This window comes from Triticum aestivum, chromosome 7B (genome assembly GCF_018294505.1).
Source record: "Triticum aestivum cultivar Chinese Spring chromosome 7B, IWGSC CS RefSeq v2.1, whole genome shotgun sequence".
NCBI classification, from domain to species: domain Eukaryota; kingdom Viridiplantae; phylum Streptophyta; class Magnoliopsida; order Poales; family Poaceae; genus Triticum; species Triticum aestivum.
Window position 1 is genome coordinate 633,407,270 of NC_057813.1, and position 19,333 is coordinate 633,426,602.

At 46.9% G+C, this 19,333-nt stretch overlaps 1 protein-coding gene and 1 non-coding gene across 3 annotated transcripts; one reads left to right on the plus strand and one right to left on the minus strand.

The window, feature by feature from the left end:
• The first annotated feature begins 6,946 nt into the window (after positions 1-6,946).
• Positions 6,947-14,569, plus strand: LOC123156676 (alpha-glucosidase). Of its 2 annotated transcripts, none has more exons than XM_044574834.1 (4): positions 6,947-7,215; positions 11,864-12,525; positions 12,636-12,866; positions 12,951-14,569. In XM_044574834.1, exons 1-4 carry the CDS (start codon positions 6,947-6,949, stop codon positions 14,477-14,479), a joined length of 2,691 nt encoding a protein of 896 aa, XP_044430769.1. In that variant the 3' UTR covers positions 14,480-14,569. The 2 variants fall into 2 exon arrangements, with proteins under 2 accessions (XP_044430769.1, XP_044430768.1); XM_044574833.1 differs by lacking the exon at positions 6,947-7,215 and adding an exon at positions 11,070-11,416.
• Positions 11,720-11,792, minus strand: TRNAR-CCG (transfer RNA arginine (anticodon CCG)). Its single transcript has one exon. It is a non-coding gene; the product is annotated as a tRNA-Arg (tRNA).
• Positions 14,570-19,333: the final 4,764 nt, after the last annotated feature.

The window sequence follows — 19,333 nt, forward strand, 5'->3', positions numbered from 1 at the left end:
TTCTTTTTCCTGCTATTTAATATTATTGTGTTTTATCATTATATTCAAAAACAGATTTTGTTATTTTAGTTTCTAAAAAAAATTCTTTATGATAATTCTTTTTGCTATTAAAGTTTCTAACAAAAAAATTTCTTTATAAAAATTATTTTTGCTTTTAATGTTTTGAACAGGAAATACTTTGATAATTTTGGTTGCATATATTTTATATATTTTTAGTTTCAATAATACTAGAGGTTTATAAAAGTTTTTTAGTTGATTCCTTTTGCTATTGGAGTTTTATAAAAGCTTTTTATTTTATTCTTTTTGCTATTGAAGAATATTATAGTTTTGTTTTAGTTGATCATAACAGGATATTCTAATTGATTATTTTAGTTCATTCTTTTTGCTATTAGTTCTTCTTTCAACTAAATGACCCTTAAATTGAAAAGCACTACAAATGAACTCTGAAAAGGTTGAAAGTTGGCATGGTATCATCATTTCACCCACATAGCATGTGCTAAAAAGTTGAGAGGGTTACGACAAAAATTGGATGCACTTCATGTACAAAACAGACAATCTCTTTGGAAGTATCAGGGTTTCAGACGAAAACTCATCGGTTACAAAGGGATTTCATTTGTTCACATGTAACTGCAGTGATATTCTAGATCAAAGGCATCATCGTAATAGTTGTGGATAGAAAGTCTTCACTTTTTGTTCGCTTGTGTCCTTTGCTTATTGCGCTGTAACCATGGATAATCTTCATCCTTTAACAGGGTGCTTGGGTCAGCCTTGACTTTGAAGGGAGGAATTTCATGAAACTTTTCATAATCTTCAGACATGTCTGTCTTTCCCTCCAATCCCACGATGTCTCTTTTTCCTGAAAGAACTATGTGGCGCTTTGGCTCATTGTATGATATATCCGCTTCCTTATCTTTTCTTTTTCTCGGTTTGGTAGACATGTCCTTCACATAGAAAACCTGCGCCACATCATTGGCTAGGATGAATGGTTCGTCTGTGTACCCCAGATTGTTCAGATCCACTGTTATCATTTCGTACTGTGGGTCTACCTGTACCCCGCCTCCTGGCAGATTGACCCATTTGCACTTAAACAAAGGGACCTTAAAATCATGTCCATAGCCAAGTTCCCATATGTCCACTATGTAACCATAATATGTGTCCTTTCCCCTCTTGGTTGTTGCATCAAAGCGGACACCACTATTTTGGTTGGTGCTCTTTTGATCTTGGGCGATCGTGTAAAATGTATTCCCATTTATCTCGTACCCTTTGTAAGTCATTACAGTCAAAGATGGTTCCCTCGCCAACGAGTACAGCTCATCAGAAACAGTTCTGTCACCCCTGAGATGTGTTTGCAACCAACTGCCGAAAGTCCTAATGTGTTCACATGTAATCCAATCGTCACACTGGTCCGGGTGTTTGGAGCGTAGAATGTTCTTGTATTCATCGACATACGGGGTCACCAAGGTAGAATTCTGTAGAACTGTGTAGTGTGCTTGAGACCAAGAATACCCGTCCCTACATATTATTGAGTCCCCTCCTAGCATGCCTTTTACACTAAGTCTCCCCTCATACCGCGATTGAGGGAGACCTATCTTCTTAAAGTCAGGAATGAAGTCAACACAAAACCCAATGACATCCTCTGTTTGATGGCGAGATTCTTCCTTCTGGCCTAGCGCAGTTACGGGCATATTTCTTTAGGACTCCCATGAACCTCTCAAAGGGGAAAATATTGTGTAGAAATACAGGGCCCAGAATGACAATTTCATCGACTAGATGAACTAGGACGTGCGTCATGATATTGAAGAAGGATGGTGGGAATCCCAGCTCGAAAGTGACAAGACGTTGCGCCACATCACTCCTTAACCTTGGTAGGATTTCTGGATCGATCACCTTCTTAGAGATTGCATTAAGGAATTAACATAGCTTCACAATGGCTAATCGAACGTTTTCTGGTAGAAGCCCCCTCAATGCAACCAGAAGCAGGTGCGTCATAATCACGTGGTAGTCATGAGACTTTAGGCTATGGAACTTATTTTCTCTGCTATTGTCGTAGAATTAACACGTCAGATGTCCTTAGTGTGAGGACTTAATCGCGAGGCCAACGCATCTACGTGGTAGCTTGAGAGGGGTTGAGCGAAATCGAGAGACGCAACACAAGACAATGGTTTAGACAGCTTCGGGCCCTGGGAAACATCATCCGGTAACAACCCTACATGTTGTTTGAGGCTAGATCTCATTATCATCACGAGGGAGTCGCCGTAAATCGGCTCTCCTCTAGTTGTATCTAGCCCTAGAGATTGTTTCTTACTTCCCCCCCCCCTTTGGGGAGCCCTGCCCCTCCTTATATAAGTTGAGGGGCGGGTTACATGTAGAGTCCATCTTGGACTAAGACTTAAACTATTTTGACTTCCCTTCCTGGGCTTCTTAACGTCTGTCGGTTTAACATTGCCTGCCGATTTAACATTGTCTGCCGGTTTAACAACGTCTGCTGGTTTAACATTGTCTGCCGGTTTAACAACGTTTGTCGGGTTATGATTGACTTAACACCTGCCGGTGCTTCCATCTGTCTTAACTCTGCCGGTTTAACACTCGTCGGTTTACCGTCTGTCTTAGCCATTTGTCTTAACTGTCTGCCGGTTTACCAAGTCCCGGCCGGGTTACGACTCCGGCCGGGTCATACCGCGGGGTATATCCCCAATAGCCATATTTATTATTCTCTTTATATTCGACGAGTAGCCAGACAGGACCTTCATACTGAGCAGGCATTGAAAGAAGATTTCCTTCTCTTCTTTGGTAAGAGCATAGCTGGCAGGACCTTCATACTGCTTTGGAGGCATGCCGTCTTTTTCGTGCAAATGTTGCAGGTCCTCTCATGCCTCCGGTGTATCTTTTGTCTTCCCATACACGCCCAAGAAGCCTAGCAGGTTCATGCAAAGGTTCTTCGTCACGTGCATCACGTTGGTTGAAGAGCGGACCTCTAGGTATTTCCAGTCGGGTAGGTCCCAAAATATAGATTTCTTCTTCCACATGGGTGCGTGTCCCTCAGCTTCATTTGAAACAGAAGTCTGTCGGGACCCTTTTTGAAGATTACTTTTAAATCATTCACCATAGCAAGTACGTGATCACTGGTACGCATGGTGGGCTTCTTCCAGTGATCTGCCTCGCCTTTGAAATTCTTGCCTTTCTTTCGACATTGATGGTTGGTCGGAAGAAATCGACAATGCCCAAGGTACACATTCTTCCTGCATTTGTCCAGGTATATACTTTCGGTGTCATCTAAACAATGTGTGCATGCGTGGTATCCCTTGTTTGTCTGTCCTGAAAGGTTACTGAGAGCAGGCCAATCGTTGATGGTTACAAACAGCAACGCATGCAGGTCAAATCCCTTCTGTTTGTGCTCATCCCACACACGTACACCATTTCCAATCCACGGCTGTAAAAGTTTTTCAACTAATGGCCTTAGGTACACATAAATGTCGTTGTCGGGTTGCTTAGGACCTTGGATGAGAACTGGCATCATAATGAACTTCCGCTTCATGCACAGCCAATGAGGAAGGTTATAGATACATAGAGTCACGGGTCAGGTGCTATGATTGCTGCTCTGCTACCCAAAAGGATTAATGCCATCCGCGCTTAAACCAAACCATACGTTCCTTGCGTCACCTGCAAACTCCTCCCAGTACTTTCTCTCGATTTTTCTCCACTGCGACCCGTCAGCGGGTGCTCTCAACTTCTCGTCTTTCTTATGGTCCTCTTTGTGCCATCGCATCAACTTGGCATGCTCTTTGTTTCTGAATAGGCGTTTCAACCGTGGTATTATAGGAGCATACCACATCACCTTGGCAGGAACCCTCTTCCTGGGGCGCTCGCTGTTAACATCACCAGGGTCATCTCGTCTGATCTTATACCGCAATGCACTGCATACTGGGCATGCGTTCAAATCCTCGTACACATCGCAGTAGAGGATGCAGTCATTAGGGCATGCATGTATCTTCTGTACCTCCAATCCTAGAGGGCATACGACCTTCTTTGCTGCATACTACTGTCGGGCAATTCGTTATCCTTTGGAAGCTTCTTCTTCAATATTTTCAGTAGCTTCTCAAATCCTTTGTCAGGCATACCATTCTCTGCCTTCCGCTGCAGCAATTCCAGTACGGTCCCGAGCTTTGTGTTGCCATCTTAGCAATTGGGATACAACCCTTTTTGTGATCCTCTAACATGCGATCAAGCTTCAGCTTCTCCTTTACACTTTCGCACTGTCTCTTTGCATCAACAATGACCCGGTGAAGATCATCATCGGGCACATCGTCTGGTTCCTCTTGATCTTCAGCTTCCCCCGTTGCAGCATCACCATATTCAGGGGGCAGATATTTGTCATCATCTTCTTCTTCTTTGTTGTCTTCCATCATAACCCCTCTTTCTCCATGCTTGGTCCAAACATTATAGTGTGGCATGAAACCCTTATAAAGAAGGTGGGTGTGAAGGGTTTTCGAGTCAGAGTAAGACCTCGTATTCCCACATATAGGGCATGGACAACACATAAAACCATTCTGCTTGTTTGCCTCAGCCACTGCGAGAAAATTATTCACGCCCTTAATGTACTCGGAGGTGCATCTGTTACCGTACATCCATTGTCGGTTCATCTCTGCGTACATCATGAATAGATAAGTGACCAAATTAATAGAAGTTCATCATCACATTAAACCCAAAGTACATACATAGTTCTTATTGAACAACATATAGCTCTCCAGAGCATCTAATTAAACCATACATTGAAACTATGTAAAACATTTCAATGCAACAACAAATGCGATCATAACCGCAACCAAGGTAACAATTGATCCAATGGCATAATGATACCAAGCCTCAGTATGAATGGCATATTTTCTAATCTTTCTAATCTTCAAGCGTATTGCATCCATCTTGATCTTGTGATCATTGACGACATCCGCAACATGCAACTCCAATATCATCTTCTCCTCCTCATTTTTTTCAGTTTTTCCTTCAAGTAATTATTTTCTTCTTCAACTAAATTTAACCGCTCGACAATAGGGTCGGTTGGAATTTCCGGTTCACATACCTCGTAGATAAAAAATCTATGTCACGTTGGTCGGCATAATTGTTATAAATACTAAATGAAACTAATAGTTCTAAAAGAAAATATATATACCACATCTGAATCATAGACAGGACGAGGGCCGACGGAGGCGGATACCAAAACCATCACACTATATAATAATAAACAATAATAAGTAAGAAATGTACACAAGTATCTGTCTAAATCATACAAGTAAAAACTTCTTTAGAAAGAAGATAAGATCAAGAGGCTCACCACAGTGGTGCAGGCGACGAGATCAGTGCGGGCGATCAACGGCGGTGAGGACGGGGACGGGACAGGACAGGCCGCCAAACCTAGACAAATCTGGAGTAAAATGGAGTTTGGACAAGGAGCTTCGAGAGGAGAAAGCTTAAGTGTGGCTCGGGCATTTCATCGAACACCTCATCCGCATAGGAGGTGAGCTAGAGCACAACACACCTCTCACAAAAAAACAAAGCACTCCACTGCTCTGCTCGCGGGCAAGGGTATATATAGGCATCTCATTGGTCCCGGTTCGTGGCTAGAACCGGGACTAAAGAACACCCTCTGGTCCCGGTTCAAGCCACCAACAGGAACCAATGATGGTGGGCCAGGAGCGAAGCACATTGGTCCCGGTTCAAGCTTCGAACCGGGACCAAAGGTACCAGATGAACCGGGACCAATGTCCCACGATGACCCGGCCGGCCCCCTGGCCTCACGAACCGGGACCTATGCCTCCTGGGTCCCGGTTCTGGGCTGAACCGGGACTAATGGGTTGGCCCGGCCTGAAACAAAGCCCTGTTTTCTACTAGTGAGATGGGCCTGGGCCTGTTTTTTCTCCCAACCAAATCTGACCACCTCAGCCTTTTCATAAGTTACATAGAAAGCTCTTGTCGTCATCTTATGCTTATAGATCCAGAATGCATGTGGGCTCATCTCAAGGTTAGCACAGAGCGCGACTATTTTCCTCTCGTCCGTCGCGGCTGGAACCCTAGCCGCCACCAGGAGAGGCCAATCTTCCAACGCCGCCCTCCGGCGGCTCCCCTCCGCCGGCGACCTCGGTCGTCGGTGGTGAAGAGGTCGTCGGATCCACGCGTGTCGATCGTTCTTACTTCCTCGTAGTCTAGGTCTTTAGGCTATTCATCGTCTTGGCTTCGGCGGCGACGATGACGGCGCTAAATAAAGATTACTCGGATCCTTCCCTGACGAGACCATCGGTCCTATGGTTGGCGATGGATTTGGAAACCAATCTATTCAAGCAGGGATGGTGTGACAGCGGCGGCATCCTCGTGGTTGATCTGTGTCCTCGTGCCCCGCTGTTGCGACGATGTTTCCTTCAGCTTCGGCGCGGAGGTTGAGAGATAATATGAATGAGACACGTATTACCATGAAAAAAAGTTAGCACGTCGAGCCAGAGAAAATGTGCGGCCTTTGAAAATCCACGCTGCCGTATACGCTCGAAATACGCGCCAGCCTAGCATATCTTACACGGACGATTGATTGAATTAAGAAACGCGCGCAGAGAGGAGTGAGGAGGCCGGCCGGTCAGCGGGAGTCTGCGTACGTGCTCACCCGTAGACCACACGCCCCGCGCGCCACCGTTGCGGCAAGGAACCGCCCACTGGATCTTATCGCCGGCACCGGCCCCGATGCATCGGTCGCAGCAGCCGCCGAGGGCTCTGGAAGGAAGACCGGTACCGCGCCATGCCGTTACCCTGGGCGGTGCCCGGCAACGGCCGGATTCCTTGATCTCTCGCGTCTCCCCCATGCCATGCCATGCATGGCACCAAACCAACCGGCCAACCAAAGCGGCCGCGATTGGTCCATTTGGACGGCCGAGGATTCTATAAGTACAGGTGCCGTCGCTCCCCGATGGACACAGCGACAAGCGCAAGGCCGGCACACACACACCAACCCGACCCGATGGCGACGCGGTCGCTGCTGCTCCTCTGTTTGTGTCTCTGCTTGTTTGCGTCGCGCTTATGCTCCTCCCAGGAGGAGGAGCAGCTCGCCGCCGGCGGATACCGTGTTGCCCGCGTCGCGGTGGACGAGGGAGGGAGGCGGCTGCGCGCCGAGGCCGCCGCCGCCACCGGCGGCGTGTCGTCCACCGGCGACGTGCAGAGGCTCGCCGTGTACGCCCGGTACGTTCGTTCAGACATGCTGGAGTACTTGTTTTTTCCGCGCCAGACAAGCGCGGTGTGGACCTCGTGTAGTGGGGAGAATCTAATTCGTAGTACGTACTGATTCGAATCCAGTCCGCGTGTCGGATTACTCACGATCGAGCGTGACCAAAGTTGATTCCGATGCCCAGCAGTACATCACAGCCACTAATGATTTTGGTCCAGACCCAGGACTAGCTACAACACAACGAAGACAATCCAAAGACTTGTGCCGGCATCTATCAAAGAACAGTCAGCTACGCTGGTGGATGAGATGTCACGCACACACCCGTACGTATCGTCCGTCGGCATCAACGAACGGTCACACGGCGAAAGGCAGCTACACTGTAGTAGCCTAGTAGGAGTAGATGATGTGTCACGTACTCCTACATTACATACGCGTACCGTCGCCATCTTTTGGCCCACGCATGCATGCTCGCACAAGTGCACAACCCTTGCCGTCCAAAGGAAAGCCAACAAAATAAAGGCGGTGCTGATAAGGTGGTCACAAGCTCACATCATCGGAGATATATGCGAGCATGGTCCGTGCAGTTCCAGACTACACACTGTTTGCTTTGTCATTCACCGGCTTCTTTCAAAACAAAACTATATTGCAAGTAGCTCTGTCCGGTACCGCAAATGATATGTGGATGTGTTGAATGGGGGTAGGAAGAATTAATAGTGAGGATGGAGCGAGCAACTGAATAAATAGAAGAAGAAAAACAACTAATGAGATGGTGTGTGCGGTGAGGTGACGTATGTGCATGTTGGAAAAAACAAAGTAGCGGGGATCAATTACTTAGGTCTATATGATTCCACCCTCAATTCCCGAATCATGTAGATTACACTTACTTCAGCTTCTACTTTCGTATATTTTATTAAAAAACTAAATTTTCTTAATATTTTCCACATTTTTTTTGTTAATTCTTAAGAGAGAATCCGACAAAGACGCTGAGATTGAAGCATAAGCTTTGCATGGTTAACCTACACACCCGTCCTTACTAGAACAATTCTAATTTTGTTTACATGTGCCAATTCAACCACATTTCTGGACCATCTTTGTCCAAGTTGACAGTGAGTTTCTTAAATTCATTTGATATAGAAAAATGAAATCCCGGTGAGAAGTGCAGGTTGCTCTCACACCAATTGCATTCTTTCATAGATGTGCAAAATTTTCCTTTTGAGTAAACAAAGTTGCAATTTTTCTCTCTATCAGTCGAATTAGAGGAGAGTGAGACTTTCAGTGGTAGCTTCAAACAATGTAGCCCCATCTAACTTTCTTTTAGGAAAAAAATAGCAGTATTTGACTTTCTTTTAGATAAAAGGCACAAGGAATCGTCCAGCTTTCATCAATTAATAAACTCCACAAAGGCCATAAACAGTGATACAGTGTCTTACAAACTAAATAAAAGTGAAGCTCCTATATATGCTTATAGACCCAAAGTGGTCGAACCCTTCCCCGGACCCTGCGCAAGCGGGGGCTGCATGCATCGGGCTGCCCTACTATATATGCTTACAAAAATAAAACAATTCAGATTAAGTAATGAAGATCATTTGTGTCCACAAAACTTACCACCAGTGAACCAGTCCAACAGCTACTGGCAGGAAAAATACTGAGGATGGAGATGCTCTAATAGTGAGGATGGAGCGAGCAACTGAATAAATAGAAGGAAAAAAGAACTAATGAGATGGCGTATGTGGTGATGTGACATATGCGCATGTTAAAAGAAATAGAATAGTGGGGATCAATTATTTAGGTATATATGATTCTACCGTCAATTCCCGAATCATCTATTCAACTTCTACTTTCGTATATTTTATTAAAAACAAACTTTCTTTATTTATTTTCACATTTTTTGTTAATTCTTAAGAGAGAATCCTACAAAGACGTTGAGATTGAAGCATAAGCTTTGCATGGTTAACCTACACACCCTTTCTTACTAGAAAAATTCTAATTTTGTGTACGTGTGCCAATTCAACCACATTCCTGGACCATCTTTGTCCAAGTTGACGGTGATTTTCTTAAAACTCATTTGATATAGAAAAAAAAAAGAAATTCCGATGACAAGCACAGTTTGCTCTTACACCAATTGCATTCTTTCATAGATGTGCACATTTTTTCCTTCAGTGTAAACAAAGTTGCAATTTTTCTTTCTACTAGTCGAATTAGAGGAGAGTGAGACTTTCAGTGGTATCTTCAAACAGTGTAGCCCCAACTAACTTTCTTGTAGGAAAAAAATGATTAGCGGTATTTGACTTTCTTTTAGGTAAAAGGCACAAGGAATCGTCCAGCTTTCATCAATTAATAAAGCCCACAAAGGCCATAAACAGTGATACAGTGTCTTACAAACTACATAAAAGTGAAGCTACTATATATGCTTATAGACCCAAAGTGGTTGAACCCTTCCCCGGACCCTGCGCAAGCGGGAGCTACATGCACCGGGCCGCCCTACTATATATACTGCTTACAAAAATAAAACAGTTCAGATTAAGTAATGAACATCATTTGTGTCCACAAAACTTACCACCAGTGAACCAGTCCAACAGCTACTGGCAGTAAAAATACTAATACTGGAGTAGTATATTATAGATCCAACAATAACTCAACGGCACAGATTAGCTATTGTTATCCTGATATTTTAGATCTTGACACGATACGATGCTGAAACCACTGTAGCCAGCAACTTGCACGCATATGATATTGTCAGGAATCCAATTATAGAAACAGATCCTCCTCCAATTCTTTCCCAAAAACGATCAAAATTATTGGCCCTATCTTCGATCTGCCCAGACCTTGTCATTCAGATTTGTCAGTGGATTGCTCTTTTTTGGCTGGTTAACTTTGCAGTTGGTACAAATACTACTTAATAGTATTTCGTATGTGACTGTAGCAAGTTAGCAGCTCTAGTATTTATCTAACATTTTTTTTCCATTCTATCTAACATTTGGATCGGGCACCACTGCCCTTCAGCCTCCAAAACCAGAGGCACAGTTGGTACAAACTACATACGGATGTATATAAACATATTTTTGAGTGTAGATTTATTCATTTTGCTTTGTATGTAGTCTACAGTGGAATCTTTAAAAGTACTTATATTTAGGAACGGAGGGAGTAGTAAATTATAGATCCAACAACAACGCAACGGCACATATTAGTTATTGTTATCCTGATCTTTTAGCTCTTGACACGATACGATGCTGAAACCACTGTAGCCAACAACTTGCACGTATATGATCTCGTCAGGAATCCATTTATAGAAACAGATCCTCCTCCATCTCTTTTCTAAAACGGATCGAAATTATTGGCGCTATCTCGATCTGCCCAGACCTTGTTCTTCAGATTTGTCCCTGGGTTGCTTTTTATTCTGATTAACTTTTTAGACGGTGCAGCAAGTGATTGTGCTGTAATATTTTTCACGACTGTAGCAAATTAGCAGCTCTAATATTCTTCTATACACGAGAAACTAAACTGTGCGATTAACATTACGAGTTGATTCCATTTAGCTCACTGATACCACGTCAAGCCAATGCACCTTACAGAAGTAAACACTGCAGTAAAATTTATGCTGCCCTCCAGCCTGCAAAACAGAAAGCTCAGGGCCTTTTACTGCTAGTTAATTAGTCCAGGAAGCAATATTCAAAGGAGCACATCGCGTATCGTGTTCGTGATCTGCTAAATAGACCGGTCGAAAGCGCCGTGCTGTGTCAGTTCAGCAGACCAGTGTCCTTCCTCTGAAGAAACCAAGGATCTGTTTTATTTATTTTTCTCCGACAAAATCGCTATCCATCCCTGACCGACTGATTGGCTCGGCTGGTCGATGCTGATTATTTATTGGCGAAGCCCGATCTCTCTTGCACTCACTGTTAGCTGGCCCGGCCGGCCTCCTTTCGCTGCACACACACACCGGCGCCGCTTCCCTTCGCCTTCGCGTGCTCCGATGGCGACGCCGTTGGCGGCAGCTAATTGCCATCCACCCCTGACGATTCTCCTCCTCGTCGTCTTCCTCCCCCTGGCCGTCGCCTCGACGAGGGGCGATAGCGGCGGCGGCGGCGGGTACGACGTCGTGTCGGTGACCCAGTCGGGGAGCGCTCTGTCGGCGCGGCTGGAGCTTGCGCTCGCCGACGAGACGCCGGTGGACGCGGCGGTCGGGACTGGTGTCCAGAGGCTCCGCCTCACTGCAAGGCAAGTGTGTTGTGGATATGATACGATACGATCCATCCATGCGTAGGCAGCCAGTTAACTAGGACTTGGAAGCATGGCGACTTGATGAGCCTTAGCTTCATGGCTTGAGTTGATCTTGGACTCTCGCCGGGCGTAAGCAGTGATTAGTTTGATCATCGATCTGCACTACTCGTTGGGATTGCTGTTCCTTCAGAAAAATGTGCCAATTCTGCTTGTGAATTCTTCGAGTTCATTAGACCGTCGAGCTGAAAGAAAAAAAAAACAGCAGGAGTGCACGGAAAGGGGGCAAAAAATTACAGTGACCGATCACACTGGGACTCGAACCCAGAATCTCCCGCTCCGGAGGCGAGCGCCTTATCCATTAGGCCATGCGACCACTGTGATATCCCACTTGTAATTATGTTTTTGTCCATTCACTTACTTTTTCGTTTTTGATGCCGATGGCAGCCTCGAGACGGACAGCCGGCTGCGCGTGCGCATCACCGACGCGGACCACCCGCGATGGGAGGTGCCGCAGGACATCCTCCCGCGCCCGGCGCCGGAGGACGTCCTCCACGACGCGCCGCCCGCCTCCTCGACGCCGCTCCAGGGCAGCCGCGTCCTGTCCGCCACGGGGTCCGACCTCGTCCTCACCGTCCACGCCTCCCCGTTCCGCTTCACCGTGTCCCGCCGCTCCACCGGCGACGTCCTCTTCGACACCGCCCCCGGCCTCGTCTTCCGGGACAAGTACCTGGAGGTGACGTCGGCGCTGCCGGCCGGCCGGGCGTCGCTGTACGGGCTGGGCGAGCAGACGAAGCGCTCGTTCCGGCTGCGGCACAACGACACCTTCACGCTCTGGAACGCGGACATCGGCGCGGCCTACGTGGACGTCAACCTCTACGGCTCGCACCCCTTCTACATGGACGTGCGGCCGCCGGGGACCGCGCACGGCGTGCTCCTGCTCAGCAGCAACGGCATGGACGTGCTCTACGGCGGGTCCTACCTCACCTACAAGGTCATTGGCGGCGTCCTCGACTTCTACTTCTTCGCCGGCCCCTCCCCGCTCGCCGTCGTCGACCAGTACACCCAGCTCATCGGCCGCCCTGCCCCCATGCCGTACTGGTCCTTCGGTACGCCGCAACATTGCCCTTCATCTGCTTGTACTCTGCACGCTACGTGCTCTGTTTCTTCTTGCATCTGAATGAACTGAACGGCCATGGCGAATGCTGGTTGGTTGCAGGGTTCCACCAGTGCCGGTACGGGTACCTGAACGTGTCTGACCTGGAGCGCGTGGTGGCCGGCTACGCCAAGGCCAGGATCCCGCTGGAGGTGATGTGGACGGACATCGACTACATGGACGGGTTCAAGGACTTCACCCTGGACCGCGTCAACTTCACCGCCGCCGAGCTCCGGCCGTTCGTCGACCGGCTTCACCGGAACGCCCAGAAATACGTCCTCATCCTAGACCCAGGTACATAAATACACACGACACCAAAATGGAGCTGTAAAAATGGTGGCACCGTCGCTGATTTATTTATTTGATTGATGATGACAGGGATCCGCATCGACGCGACGTACGGGACGTTCGTCCGCGGGATGCAGCAGGACATCTTCCTGAAGCGGAACGGCACCAACTTCCTCGGCAACGTGTGGCCGGGCGACGTCTACTTCCCGGACTTCATGCACCCGCGCTCCGCCGAGTTCTGGGCGCGGGAGATCTCCCTCTTCCGCCGGACCATCCCCGTCGACGGGCTGTGGATCGACATGAACGAGATCTCCAACTTCTACAACCCGGAGCCGATGAACGCGCTCGACGACCCGCCCTACCGGATCAACAACCACGGCGACCACCGCCCCATCAACAACAAGACGGTGCCGGCCTCCGCCGTGCACTACGGCGGCGTCACCGAGTACGACGCGCACAACCTCTTCGGCCTCCTCGAGGCCCGCGCCACGCACCGCGCGCTGCTGAGGGACACCGGCCGCCGCCCCTTCGTGCTCAGCAGGTCCACCTTCGTCGGCTCCGGCCGGTACACGGCGCACTGGACTGGCGACAACGCCGCGACGTGGGGCGACCTCCGCTACTCCATCAACACCATGCTCAGCTTCGGCCTGTTCGGCATGCCCATGATCGGCGCCGACATCTGCGGCTTCAACAACAACACGACAGAGGAGCTCTGCCGTCGGTGGATCCAGCTCGGCGCCTTCTACCCGTTCTCGAGGGACCACTCGGCGATCTTCACCGTCCGGCGAGAGCTGTACCTGTGGCCGTCGGTGGCGGCGTCGGCGAGGAAGGCGCTCGGGCTCCGGTACCAGCTGCTGCCTTACTTCTACACGCTCATGTACGAGGCGCACACGACGGGGGCGCCCATCGCGCGGCCGCTCTTCTTCTCCTACCCGCAAGACGTCGCCACGTACGGCGTGGACAGGCAGTTCCTGCTCGGCCGCGGCGTGCTCGTCTCGCCGGTGCTCGAGCCGGGCGCCACCACCGTCAACGCCTACTTCCCCGCCGGCCGGTGGTTCAGCCTCTACGACTACTCCCTCACCGTCGCAACGAAGACCGGTCAGCACGTCACGCTCCCGGCGCCGGCCGACACGGTGAACGTGCACGTGGCCGGCGGCACCATCCTGCCGCTGCAGCAGAGCGCGCTGACGACGTCGCGCGCGCGCCGGACCGCGTTCCACCTCCTGGTCGCGCTCGCGGAGGACGGCACGGCCAGCGGGGACCTTTTCCTGGACGACGGCGAGTCGCCGGAGATGGGCGGTAGAAGCGATTGGAGCCTGGTAAAGTTCAGCTGCGCGACGGGGAGCGACGGGGCCATCAAAGTGAGGTCGGAGGTGGTGCACAACTCGTACGCACAGAGCAGGACGCTGGTGATCAGCAAGGTGGTGCTCATGGGCCACCGGTCGCCCGCGGCGCCGAAGAAGCTCACCGTCCACGTCAACGGCGCGGAGGTGGATGCGAGCTCGCCAGCCGGCACACGGTACCAGAACGCAGGAGGACTCGGCGGCGTCGCCCACATCGGCGGGCTGTCACAGGTCGTCGGGGAGGAGTTCGAGCTGAAGGTCGCCATGTCCTATTAAGATTTAGGCAATTTGTGATTTGGAGCATAACATTAATTGAATAAAGAAGACGAGAAATTAAAGCCCAGATGAATGGCTTCAATTCGAAAATGAGGATATAATGGCATGTTTCTGACGGGTTTTTTTTTGAACATGTTCAAAAAAAAATATCTCAGCTTTTGCCGAAATCATCGAATTTTACTGAAATTCTGTGATTTCGGTTTTCATTTCGTCCAAAGGACCAAAATTTCCAACTGAATTTGAAGGGGATCCAACCAATTTTTTAAAAAATACAAAAAATAATTTGAATTTGTGTGTATACTACCAAAATTACTAAAATATTTTGACCAGAGGGGCAACTATTTTAGTATTTATCAAAACTAATGAAAATTTTAAATCTTCAATTAAATTGCACAGAAAGTGAGGCCGTAGAGCGGATCAGAGCTGCACTGCCATTGACCATCATTGCTAGAGGAATTTTTATCTTCTCATATGCATTTTGTTCATAGGATTGATGATGCTAGTTCATGATGACGATGATCATGAACCAGTAGTAATGATGATGTTGTGCATTTTGTCAAAGGTTTTTGTTCCACTTGAGACCCCAATTTCTATATGCAAAACAGGTAACTCATAGTGTTGGTTTTTCTTTTAACCTAGTTGCAAGCCCGGGAATCAATCCGGGAGTTGGTCATACTCCCCCACATTTTTCATTATATGTTATTTTGATGATAATGATGGAGGTTTCTGCGTGATGGTCAAAACCAATAGCCATAGATCTAGTTTTGCTAGATAAGGCGAGGACGGTGTCAGGGGCGTCGTTACCTCCTTGGAGGCGTCGTCTTGGAGACCATGACTATTAGTGGTAACCGATGACTCGTGGCGATGGAGTGTGGCTGCGTTGGTGGTGGTGCGGCCGGCTCGGGGTCGACGGTGGTTTTATGCTCTTCTTTGGCGGTGATCGTGCTCGAGTGCTTCTTGGTGTGTCTTTGTTATGCGGTGCCGTGCGACTACGCCAGTGGCACATAGGTGTTGTGGCGTCGTCTCGACCTCGCGTGCCTTTTCGAATGTACCCCCGACACAGGTGGTGTTGCGGCGTTGTGCAGTCTCGGATGCGTGGTGCCTTTCGATTGCGTCGACGGTGCAGTGTCGTGGTTTGGTCTGCTAGGTGACGCCCCTCGACTACACCGGTGGCACACGGGTGCCGTGGCGTCATCTCAGCCTTGCGTGACCCTTCGGATGTGCCCCGTGACACTGGTGGTGTCGCGGCGTTGTGCAGTCTCGGTTGCTTGGAGCCTTTCGATTGCGTCGATGGTGCAGCGCCGTGGGTTGGTCTCAGCTGGCCGATGCCGGTGGTGCTCTTTGTTGTGTTTTGTTGTCCTTCTTTGTTCTCCCCTGCTAGGTGTGTTGTCAGTGTGCGTCTTTTTCTTTACCTCTTCCCCCTGTGCCCCTTGTACCTTTGGTTCACTTGAACCTATTTTGCAGAAAGCCCCCATGGTGAAAATTTTAAAAAACGATAGCCACGCATGGATAGGAACCGGCAACCAGTCATCTTTTTATTAAAAAAAAATCACAGTTGGATTTAGTCCACCAAAGTCATCGGCCATGCACCATTCATTTTTAGGGTTTTGACCAACTTATTTTATGTTTTGAGAATCAATAGGAATTTCCACAACCACACAATCAACACAACGTCTCCCGCATCTATCCTCTATAAAAACATTACTCGTTTTGCGATGGCACCAATCTAAGCAATACTCCTCCGAGCTTTTTTTTGTAGTTACATTCTATCAGTGTCACCAACAACAGGAAGATAGGAGGGGGATATTTTTTAAGTTATTTTGTGTGTGTGTGTGTGTGTGTTTCTAGTATGATTTTTTTTTTAGTTTTTGTGTGTCTTACATGATGGCATTCTAAGCATGTGTTTTCTTCTGTTGTTTCTCAAGGTACCAAAATCTGGAAATGGCAAATTAATGCTCCATCTATCATCAACCTAAGGGATTTTGTCGTTGAGATTAGATAGGAGAACGTGATCATTCAAAGCACCGATGGTTGAAGGTTTTGAAGAATTAATGGTAATTGTTTAACTTTTTTTAGCTTTTTCTTACAGCCTTTTTTTCTTGTGTTTTAAAGCTTGTTTAAGTCTCAAAAATATCATCAGGTGGTGCCCTACTATTTTAGAGAAACTTTGAATAGCCATGTGGATCTTTTCATGGAAGCTCAGAGCAATTTTTATAGAGCAACACAATGCAAAGACATACATCTGCCGCGCTTTTTGGAGAGTATTTGTGCAAGCACATAGTATAGAGCTAGGTAGTATTGTTCATTTTGATCCCGTTGCTTGGGGTAACTTATTTAACATTGAGGTGTTTAATGGATAGGGTGATCAAAAGATGGATGATTACAATCCTGATATAACTTTTGTCTTCATTTTTTCAGAGCCATTTTTTATTTTTCTTATTAATTTTTTATTTCCTATATAGAATAATCTTTTTTAAATATTCATGTTTTTTTTGTTTTCTCACAGGCATAATGCTAGTGTCTGACGATGTGTGTGTTATATTTCAAGATATTATCTTCACAGACATGCATAGACTTGCAGATGATGTTGTGGAAGGACTTGTTGGCACTCTTACAAGGCGGCACAGGGTTAGCCATGACCTTCTTAATAAAGAAACTGGGACCCCAATCCGTGAATGTTTTGTCAACATGCTGACCCATGAAGACATTGAACATCATCAACTAGTATGTCTATATAAATATTAGAGGCGGCCTTCAATTTTTTTCAATTGAAGGTCGCCTCTAAAATTTATATAGACATACTAGTTTGAAAGAACATGTGGTGCCTCCATGTTTGGTTTTGGTAATTGATGACAATTTCTATGGACTAATGGTTGCCTTGAGTTATATTTGAAGGTTTTGTCCATAGGCTTTTCTTGATGTCCATGTGTTGGTTTCAAGGAGTTTATAAGTTGACCAAGGTGCTATTAAGGAATTATCCAAAGATTGGTCATGTGAGTATTGAGCTTATTGGAAGCATGTCTTGAAGAAGAAGATTGTGTGATCATTCATGTTTACTTTCAAGACATCATCCAAATGAAGAGAGTTGGAAAGATTCAAGGTTGATCAAGACTAAGTCAAGAGTGAATCAAGTTGATCAACTCACAAAGCGTAGAAGATGTACCGAGAGGGATCAAGTGACACTAGTAGAAAAGGGAGCATCAGTCCCGGTTCGTAAGGGCCTTTAGTCCCGGTTCTTGCGGTTCTTGAACCGGGACTAAAGGGTCGTGACTAATGCCTCCACCCTTTAGTCCCGGTTCTAACATGAACCGGGACAGATGGGCCTCCACATGGCCACTGCGAGCAGCCCAGGCAAGGGGGCCTTTGGTCCCGGTTGGTGACATGAACCGGGACCAAAAGGCTTCCACGTGTCAGCAGCTGAGGTTTTTCTTTTTTTTAAAAAAAAAGTGGCTGGTTTAGGGGTTTTGGGGGTTAATTTTAGGTTGTTATTAGCTAGCTAATAGAGAGAAGTGTCCTCTCTTGTACTGCTATGTTCATTTCACCCGCTGATATATAATAAATCATGCATGCTCGCATCATACATCATCATATATAATAACAAGTCCTACTAATCATGCATCATCATACAACTTCTACTCATTATTAATAACAAGTCATACGATCATCCTCCTCATAGTCATCGAACCCAACCCTACATAATTGTTCTTAGCACATGGTCATCAGTATCAGGTAGGACCTAAACACCCTTAAGGTAAAATAGCATAAAACAATATAGACCCTGACTCTCCATTATGAAGAATGGAGATCACCATGTCTTCAATTCTTGCGCTTCGCCTCCTTTTGCTTGCAAGAAGCTCCTTACGACTGTCCATACATTTTTTCCATTCTTTGATTGTCATGTCTCCACTTCTTTTAGAAATCCGGTATGGACAATTGAGATTCGTAGGACGACCTGGTTGTATGTTCAAAACATCAAGGCGACCGTGCATATACATCAGATGAGGCATACAATCATTCGGGATTATCTGTTGAAAAACATAGTAATAACTTCGTAGTTAGCAATGATGTACTAGTTTTAGAAGTATTTAAAAAAAGATGCAGGGATGTCGTAATAGTAAAAAATCTTACCAGGGTATTGTCGTCGTTGTGTACCGTATGAACATCGAAGGTCTCCTCAAATTTAATGCTGAAGCGCCGATCTTCCTTCAGCTCAATGAACCTATCGCACATACCTCGGTCGTCGTGGCACCAGTCGCACTCCCCCGGGCGGTTTTCGTCGTCCGAGTACGACATTTCCGGCCTAAGTTCATAATTCAATATTAAATATATGTACTAAAAAACCTAAATTAGATCATTATTATTAATCACGGGTTGACTATCTGTGATGTACGTAGCTCCTCCTTTCATTCCCGAGTGCATTATTACAACAAATTGTCTAGCACACAGGAATAAAGGAGAAGCTACCCCCACGACGGCGTGGATGATGGAGGGGGCTCCTAGATTTCTGCATAGAGTGCTCTTCAATTTTAGCATTCAAAGTAGGAGTACTTTTCCAATATGAGCATTCAATAAGCAAAACCAAATTGTAAAATAAAGTAGTATTCAAATTAGCATGCATTCAATTATAACCAAAAGTACATCATCTCTTGTGTCCGTACATCGTCGAATACGCCTCGAATACTATCATACATATAGCATCGCTAATTAATACAGCTAGAACCATAGCGCCTGACGGGTATCGTCGCGGGCGGTGGACACCCAAAGATAAGGAATGATCACAGGATCATAGCTCCAGTGAGATCCCTGAAGAACCTGCCAGGTATTGTCGAACCTACCCTCCAATGCAACCATGTA